The sequence below is a fragment of the Physella acuta genome, unplaced genomic scaffold (genome assembly GCF_028476545.2).
Source record: "Physella acuta isolate Inbredline_101_S28 unplaced genomic scaffold, ASM2847654v3 ptg001156l, whole genome shotgun sequence".
In the NCBI taxonomy this organism is placed as follows: Eukaryota; Metazoa; Mollusca; class Gastropoda; family Physidae; genus Physella; species Physella acuta.
Window position 1 is genome coordinate 52,971 of NW_026732673.1, and position 10,109 is coordinate 63,079.

The 10,109-nt window shown below is 35.3% G+C and overlaps 1 protein-coding gene across 1 annotated transcript; it reads left to right on the plus strand.

Annotated features, from left to right (window-relative positions):
* Window positions 1-2,919: 2,919 nt before the first annotated feature.
* Window positions 2,920-10,109, plus strand: LOC131956503 (putative cytochrome P450 12a5, mitochondrial). The gene is made up of 10 exons (XM_059320977.1): window positions 2,920-3,032; window positions 4,436-4,636; window positions 5,215-5,437; window positions 5,892-6,073; window positions 6,831-7,029; window positions 7,481-7,655; window positions 8,184-8,350; window positions 8,997-9,078; window positions 9,554-9,760; window positions 9,866-10,109. Exons 2-10 carry the CDS (start codon window positions 4,444-4,446, stop codon window positions 9,980-9,982), a joined length of 1,545 nt encoding a protein of 514 aa, XP_059176960.1. The 5' UTR covers window positions 2,920-3,032; window positions 4,436-4,443; the 3' UTR covers window positions 9,983-10,109.

Here is a 10,109-nt window from a genome sequence, read left to right on the forward strand (position 1 = left end):
TTTTGTCTAATTAATTCGGCCTTGAGAGATTCACATATTTCTGAATAAAAAAAGTGTTTAATTACACGCTCATTAATTTCCGGGTGTTATTTTTTAAACGCACACCTGCTAATTACGCCTTATTAGAAATTAAAACGTATATGTATTGTTCTATGTTCCCCAAGACATTGATTTACCATTCGTCCCCTAACTTTAGCTCTTACTGGCTAATATTTACCTTTTTTTTCCCTTAACTTTAGCTCCAACTGATTAAGATTTATCTTTCCTTTATTCCCTAACTTTATCTTTCACTGATTAAGATTTATTTTTCCTTTATCCACTAATTTATCACTCAATGATTAAGATTTATCATTCCTCAGTCAACTAACATTAGCTCAAATGATTAAGATTTATCTTTCCTTTATTCACTAACTTTATCTTTCAATGATTATGATTTATCTTTCCTTTTTCTCCTTACCTGCATTCCTAGTCCCTTTTGGGTTCCCTCTTTATTTGGACCAGAGTTTCTTCCAGGCATCTCTTCGGGGGGGCGAAGCCCCCCCGAAAAATTTTTACCGCCCCCCCCCGAACGAAATGAAATTTATATAATTTATATAGAAAATATATACTTTTAACAGTGTCCGCCCCCCCGAAGAAAGTTTACCGCCCCCCCGAAGATTTCAAGTGCCCCCCCGGAGAAAAAAGTCTGGAAGAAACACTGATTTGGACCAATGTGTCGGTGGTTGCTTTAAGATAATATTACCCTAAGACTGTGCTGATGTCCAGATTGAATCTATGCTGGGATGTGTTTTCAGTGGTTTGACCAGCCGGCATGTGGCAACCAGCCCACAAGATGTGACAACCAGCCAGAGTTTCTTCCAGGCATCTCTTCCCCCCCCCCCCCCGAAAATTTTTTACCCCCCCCCCCCCCCCACCCCGAACGAAATGAAAATTATAATTTGTATAGAAAATATAAACTTTTAACAGTGTCCGCCCCCCGAAGAAAGTCTACCGCCCCCCCCCCCCCTCCCCGAAAATTTCAAGTGCCCCCCGGAGAAAAAAGTCTGGAAGAAACACTGCAACCAGCCCACAACATCTGACAACCAACCCACAACATGTGACAACCAGCCCACATGGTGTGACAACCGTTAAAATTTTAATTGTGTTTCACATATTTTACTTGAGCTCTTATTGCTTTAACAAATCATATCGATTATGTTTGCGCTTATGCGCATTGTTAGACCTCATTTTCTCCATGCGACAGAACAAAAATGTCTTCAAAAAAATTATTTTAATAGGCGTTTTATATCATGTTTGTATCATGTCTCTAATTAATGGATTTTGGATCATGTGAGATATTGGTCACTTTTTCAAAGCGTCACGTTATAATAGGCACCGAAATAGATCAATAAATAATCATCTAAAACATGTAAGCTACTGCTAAACTGAGCAAAGTGCACAGCAATAATTTAAAGCAGTAATGTATTATAGTGACTATCAATATAAGTGTCAAGTTTTAAAAAATCGGTCCAGTGGAAATGGTCGAAATTTCGCTCGTAAATTTCGTCCCATGTTATCAAAAGCAATTCGAACGAACGAGAGGTCTAGTTAAATAAATAATTTTCAACATTGGCCATCCTTGATTCCAATCAGAGATACGAATTAGCAACAATTTTATGTCAAATGTTAGCCATATCTAATAAGTATTTGATTAAGCTTGAAATAAAATTTCATTTGTTTTTATTATGAATTATTGTTTTAAATTTCTGCGCAGTGCTGGAAAACCAGGTTAGGCTTGGTGTTAACCTTGCGTAAAAATGTTTTATAAACAGTTTAAAATGTGTGAATGTGTGCTGTAACTGCTACTCGTTCTTTTTTTTTTTAAGTAAATAGAAATCGTGTGGACGTTCAATTGGTCGAAACGAATACATTATCCTCTCCTCCGCGTGGAAGTTATAAATAGATGACCCCTTAACAGCCAGGCGCTGTAGTGTAAACATGTTGATGCGCGCACCACGCACCATACGGCCATGAGTCCGTGACACCAAAGGTTATTGATCTATTTAACTTAGAGGCAGATCATTATAAATTGTATTATTGTAAAGTATATCCATGTTCGAATAATTCATCGAGTAATTGTGTTATTTTTTAAAATTATGTTTTTCTACACGTCGATTACATTATATATATATATATATATATATATATATATATATATATATATATATATATATATATATATATATATATATGTAGCCCTAATTTTTAAAATTATGTTTTATTACAAGTAGATTACATTTTATATATATATATATATATATATATATATATATATATATATATATATATATATATATATATATACATATATAGGCTCCTATATGATATAACCTAGGGTATTAAAAATAAAACTAACATTACTAACAAGCCTATATTGAATTTTGATGGTACAATTTTTCTACTTTATTTCAGTACTTTTTATATACAACATTCATTTTTTTTTTCGTTTCTTTGTACAAAGTGTTTTGTGTACGTTTTTGACAGTATTTACACTGTTGAGTATATTACACACAAACATATCAAACAGACAAAACCTAAGCACACCTCAATGGGGGGTGTGGATCAATATGTACCCTCATTCACCCGGCGAAATCAATTTACTTTTTAAGTAACGCCGGAAGGTACACCTTTACAAACACGTAATTTTTTAAATTTCAACTTTCTCATTTACTTGCTTTCGCTTAGGTTCTAAAATCTATATTTAACTTACTTCTCAATTTCAAAAACATTGGTAAATAAAGCATGGTTAGGCCTAATAAACAAGGAATTCGTTCCGCCTATTATTGTTTTTTTTAGGACGCGATCACGCACTAGTAAATATAGACACATTTTGTATTTCACGGACTGAATACACACTAATTGTTTAGGCAGAAAGTCAAGCAGGAAACCGGGTTAGTGCAAGCAGGAAATCGGGTTAGTGCAAGCAGGAAATCGGGTTAGTGTAAGAATCGTTATGACGCCGTTGAATTATTTTTAAGTTTCTCGTCTCGAAGGTAAGATATTTATTTTAACCATTAAAAATTACATGTATATAAGTATGAGACCCCTTCAAACATGGCCCCCCGTAGAAAAGATGAAGTAGGGTTTATCTGTTTCTGTGACCTCGGCATATGTAGTGATACTGCGGTCAGTTCTATGCCCAGCCACCTTTACTCTCCTTAACGTGAGTTAGGTACCAAACAAAGTTGGATAGACTCGGGTTTCGCGCTAGCTGTCGTGCGTTCTACACGTGTACAAATTCCTTGAAATATTTTCCATCAATTCCAGTTATCAAAAACTTGAATAAAGTTCGATTTTAATAAAAAAAAAATTCAATTTTGCTGTTAGCACCTAATATTAAAGACTTTGGCAATTCATTTTTTGGAACGCAACAATCAACAGTTAAGATAAAGTTGAGTGTATATGTGGTTTTGACTTTGGAATTAGAAGAATAGTGTACATAGCACTATACCCAGTCAGATTTACTCACGTTTCAATTAGGTTTACCAGAAGATGTCCTACGGTCTTGAAACTGAGAACTGAACTCGAGACCTTCAGGTTAGAGAGCGTTCTAACTTTCGTGCGGGAGGGTTTTATTCTACTTTTATAAACGTGTACGGGGTCGAGTCCTTCATTTTACTACCTGTACGATTCCCCTAGAGTTAAAATACAATAACTGACACAAGTTCTAATAAAATTACAATGTATTTACTATACACACAAACACCAATTTGTTCCTAACCCTACCTCTACTGTCATATACTATCGTAGTTCTAAAACCTATTCCAGTATATCTCCACTCGGTACTATAACAACTTCCGTCTATAACTTCTACCACTTATGTACCTAATCTACTCCTCAACTGTACCGCCCAGGACTAATCTACGATCTCCTGGTCAACTGACTTCTAACACTCGACTCTGTTCAACAGCCCGTGACTCGTGACGGGTCATCTCGCCTTTCATTGGCTAACTTTTCTATTGATTCTTACTACTAAAGTAAAGATTCCTCTTTACACATAGCGCTCCTTTGGGCAGATGAAGTAGAATTCAAATGTTTTTTTTACCTTGGCATATGAAGGGAAGGTGTGGTCAACACTTTGCCCAGCCGCCTTTAATTTCCTTAACATGAGTTAGGTACCCACCAGCACTACGTGGAATAAGCGGTGTTCTTCTGACTTGAACTCGGTTAGCAGCCAATCATTCTACCGCTTAGGCCACACCGTCAAATACTTTACCTCTGGCTCTCTACTTAAATTCAACATCTGTCCTTTCATCTATCTATTTCTAATGTTGCCTACTCTAACGTCACCACAATGTTTACCACACGTCCATGACTTACCAAAATAACAAAGTGAAAAGATTAAAATATTTCAACACGTTTCAAAACTTTTGAAATATTTCTTTTTTATTTTTAGATTTCGGAATGGCAATAGCAAGAAATTTAGAGAATGTCTTTAGGGTTATTCCAAACGTAATCAAAAGCCAACCAATTAGATGGACATCAGTGGCCAGTAGTGCCAACAAAGATGAGGTGAAACCATTTGAAGAGATCCCAGGTCCTAAAGGACTTTACAATGTGCCCTTCATCGGATCAGTCTTTCACTTCAATCCGTTCGGTGAGCATAGTGTAACACTGCAGATTTTATTTTAAAAGATTATATGCAGTTTTGACTTTTATTGCAGAGAAGAATTAGGACGGACGGCGTGGAATATTGCCAAAAGTGACGTCACTAGCTCAGGTGTATTCCGGTCACTTCCAAAAGTTTAGCAACTAAATAAATCTAGCATCAAGAATTCGGGACTGCATTATGATGGGGTCTAACCAGGGGATAGCTTGGTCATAAATTCTGATCACGGGCTCAAAAGTGTTAAAATGGTGTTTTGAAACAGCGCAGTTGGTGGCGGAGCATTGTGGTGTACTTTCCAATTTTGATTTTTCATAATCCTTTGCGACTCCTGAGGAGCCAAGGAGCCAACATCACACTACTTCACCGAATTTGGTTTTGTGTGGCTCTCTTTACTTGCAACCACAAAATACCGTCAGCCCATGCCTCTTCTTCCAGTCCTTCTAGTAATTGCAGAAATTTCTAGCCTTTTTGTGATGACGCGACGTTTAAAAACTTTAACACGACAACTTTATCTACTGATAGGATGGCCATCAGATACTAAAACCATATGCATGCTTCTATTACAGGAAACTTTACACCGCAAACGTTACATAAGCTCATTGACAGCTTACACGAAAAGTATGGGCCTGTGGTTCGAGTCCAGCTTGGAAGGAAATGTGTCTTGTTGGAGGATATAAAAGACATTGAGACGGTCTTCAGAAATGATGGCAACTATCCCATGAAACCTGGGCTGGATATTTTTACAATTGTTTATGAAAGAAATGGATTCAAAAAAGCTCTAAACCAAGTGTAATACTTGTTTTATTTTGAAGAATCTAATTAGGATTACTCAAATTTATTTAATTTAATTTTAGATATAATTCTACATGTATTCTTATTATTTTTAACAATATTTAGAAATTAAATCACTTATGTTTTATTTCGTTTTAGTATTGTATTTTAATATGTAAAAGATTTGAAATCGATAACTTGTATTTAATATGGTCGAAATTCTCGAATTGTGTGTATTGAGGCTTTTATGACCATCCAAATTAACTCAATTAAAATTAGGGATTTTGTTTTGTTTTCCTTAGTACTCGAAATCTTTTAATACTAAAATATAAAGTCTCGAACACAATAATAAAACGGTACTTCACTAGTCAATGCATATTATTTATGTTTATATTTGCGTTTAGGACACTATCCCATCCCCCTGTGCTCTCGTATTTAGTAACACAATTTTTAATTTAATCCCTGCAAACAGTCATGGAGAAGAATGGTATGCCCTTAGGACGCCGGCTAACAAAAAACTAATGAAAGCTGACTCGGCCTATCATTACCTGGTCCCACAGAACGCCGTAGCTGATGATTTTGTCAACATTTTGGCCACACAAAATTTAACACCGGAGGAAATGAAAGATCTTTTTTTTCGCTATACTTCTGAGAGTAAGTTGTTCTAAATATATAGAAAAGAGAACCTTTTTATCGAGCGGGAACACCTGAATAAAAATATTTTGATACACAATGATACACAATGATACATAATGATACACAATGATACACAATGATACACAATGATACACAATGATACACAATGATACACAATGATACACAATGATACACAATGATACTCTTAATAAACAAACAAAAATATCGAAACATCTAATAGCTATGAGGCATAGCAAATGTCTTGCCTTTTACCTTATTTACCAACGACTCCAGAATTGGAGCAGTAAGTTACATATAGAAGGTTGTAAAAACTTAACCCAAACGAGATCAGGCGGGAAAATTTAAAAACCTGTCGTTTCCGCATAAACGTTTGCCTTCCGACCTTCCTTTACCAAGAAATTGTAATCGTCAGGCGAATGACCAAAAACATTCTGTAGGTATAAAAAATTATTTAGTGTTTAACTTATACAAAATCTATATATTTAAATTATAAAGCTGTTCCTTCTTTATTCCTTTGAAAAAATATTTTTAAAATTTATAAAATTGTGAAGGTTTCAATTTGTAATTTTTGCAACCGTTAGGCTCTCTCTAATAACCAAAAGAGTAAAGCGTTTTCACACATCTTTTTTTTTTAACTGGATGATAATAGCATAGTTAAACAAAAATTATTTGACATGGTAGGTAAAATAAAATTCATGTTAGCGTTCTCCATATTCGCCCTGTTGGATCCAGTTTTCTGAAATTCTACCTTCAGGTATAGCCTTGGTGACATTTAACACTAGACTGGGGTTCCTGGATTACTCTGCAGATCAAGAAGCATCAGAGTTTCTTGAAGCCACTAAAAGATTTTTCGACATCATCGCTGCTACTCTCAGCGGAAAAAATGTCTCATATAAATGGTACAAAAGCAAGGTCTATCTTGATATGGAGAAAGCTATTTTTGCCATTCGAAAGTAAGAAAAACTTGTATATGTTGTAATTTTTGTTTTTTATAACTGATGAATATTTTTCTACATTGTTTAGAATGTTATAGGCGTGTTCTCTAAGTAAGTAGGCGGCAATTGATATACAGATTAATAATTAATTTGTTATGTTTTAAAAACCTGCATTGTTAGAAGAAATATAACATCAAGGTGGTCTATGAATACGTTTTGTTATCTAATCTTGCATTTTATAAGTTGCTGGTCAGATAGGTTAGTTTTTGTGTATATCCCTTGTAGTTTTTAACTTACATGAGAAATGTATCGACAGAATATCACAATACATAGCCCCGCTTGTGAGATCAGACTGGTTATAAATGTACTGGAAGTGTTTTGTTTTTAAATTTTTCAAAAAATATAAAAATCATCGTCTAAAATTATTATTGTTTATTTTCTTCAAAATCTAATTTATTTTTTTCTTAAGAAATTCTCAAAAACATGCTTTAAAAGCACGAGAAATAATTGAACAACAAAAGAAAGATGGAACGTTAAACCCAGAAGAACCAAACTTACTTCTATCCCTTGTATCAGAAAAAGGACTACAAGATGAAGACGTCAGTAATTTACTGGACTCACTTTATATGGCTGGTACTGACTCTGTAAGTTCACCTAAATATTATTAGAATTTGAACTTGCACCTAAAAGAGTTTAATATAAACATAATCATAACACGAATGCACAAATATAAATACTTTCACAATACCAATTATTCAGATCAGAGCCTAAATTTTTAATTGAAACTAATACATTTTATACATTATCCGTTAGCAATTTAAGTGTGATGTTTTGTTTACTATGCTTTATCAAAGATTTACAATTTACAATTAATTGTCAGTGTATTTTTAATTGTAAACAATTTGTGTCAAGCTTATAAATACTTGCTAAATATTCTTTTTACAAAATTTCTAACATCAACATACAAAAGCTCCACATAATCTTAGCGTATTCAAATTGACAAAAACCGAATGATAACAGTTATATAAAGTTCACAGCGGTCGCTTTGACTATTCTAGCTATTCTTTTATGGCTGTGATACTATATTGACGACCTTTGCAATTCTTATTGGCCTGATATTGATCATAGTTGAAGAGGAGGGAATATTTTTTGTCGTTTCTAACTGTCCACAGACAGCAAAGAACCTGCAAGTTTTCTTCTACAACTTGGCTAAAAACCCAGACAAACAGGAAATTCTTAGAAAAGAAATTCTGGAAGCTGTTGGAGAATCCGGTGTTGTGGATGTTAAAGCCCTGTCAAAGATGTCTTACTTAAAATACTGTCTTAAGGAATCTTTCAGGTAAGATTAAAAAAAAACAGTAATTAAGTAGTGATAATAAACGCTTGCTAGCTGCGTGATATAGAGGATGACAAGAAAGATGTGTTACTGCAAAGGCAGTTGTAGAATCAATCACTTGATCGAGTTTTATAGACAAAAATGAGAAGGAAGTCAGTATAAATGCACTTGCTAACCTAAGTGTTATGGTCGAAACATGGTTTGAGATCGTTGGTCGTTCCATGTTCGAATTGCATTCATGTCAAACCCTTGGGTGCGACACACTGCATGCATGTATGTTGTGGAGTGAAGGGGAGGAAGCAAAAACGCTGGTGAGAGACCGTGGGTCACACAATGCCTTCACGTCCAACCCATTCGGGGTGGGGGGTGGGGGTGGGGGGAAGGACGTAAAAACCGGACTCAAGACTATAAACCGTCCCCTCTTCAATCCAGGGGATGCGACACTCTTGGGAGGGGGTGTGGAGGAAGAGAAACCAAGCGAAAACCCACGGCTGGTAACATGGGTGAGAGAAATGCTTGGTTGCCCATCATGTTCGAATGAGCGACGTAAAGCCGGTAGTGTTTAAGAGAGTGAAATCACTTGTTAAGATCCAACAAGGTAGACTACTTACGTTACATATATTTTAAATGTGATTTGAAAATTCCACAGACTGAACTACCCAACCGTGGTGGGTGTTTCGAGAATTCTGACCAAAGATATCGTTGCTAGCGGCTACAACATTCCCGCTGGGGTAATTTTTTTTCGTAACATTTTTCTATCAGTACCAAAATTACAGTTCTTATTTTTCATGATAGTTTTTTACATATTTATCTTTAACTAAAAGATACTAATTTACTCCAAATATCATGAACTTATTATCGCGATGGCACGTTGTGGTCGAATGGTAGAGCTTACGACTGCTAACCCGAAACGCGTGAGTTCGGATCTCGCGTTTAGGGACATTTAGAGAGCTAGACATAGTGTTGACTACACTATCGTATACCGATGTCACTGAAACAGATGAACTCTACGTCATCTGCCCCATGTGTTTAACACACTGTACCTAATATATTTATCTATCGCTGCTTTATTAATTTATAACAATACTCACTCTACGGAATAAATGAGAACCATACGTATTGTAAAAAGTATTTTATATCACACTTTTAACTGTTAATTTCCCCAATACTCGTAGCACGTGTTAATATAAATCATTGTTCAAACAGACGGTAGTGATACTCGGCAACCAAAGAGCCTCCAAAAAATGCTTTGAAGACCCAGACAAGTTTATCCCAGAGAGATGGATGAGAGCAGACGATGGTCGTAAACAGGACAACACAAACAGCATGGCGGTTTTACCGTTTGGTCACGGACCGCGTAACTGCATTGGCAGACGTTTTGCTGTTCAGGAAATTTATCTGGCCACATCTAAAGTGAGGTTTTATTTTTTCTATATTTACCTAAAATGTAGTAAAACAGTCATTTTAAAGTGCTTGAAGCGTGAAAAAAAATATTTGTCTCTGTTCATTTCTGTACAGGTTCTCCAGAAGCTGAAGATAGAAGTAGAACCGGAATCCTGGAATACAGACTTTATCTACACGACATTCGTTGACACGGAGAAACCAATCAGATTTAAGTTTACAAAGATTGAGTAGGTTGGATTGTGCAAAAGCATAATTTACTTAAACCTTAAGGTTTTAGAAAATTATTGTTTTTGAAATTGAAAAAAAAGAAAATAGTTAGTCTTAGGCGCTTGTTGTTGCTAATTTTTAAACACAAATT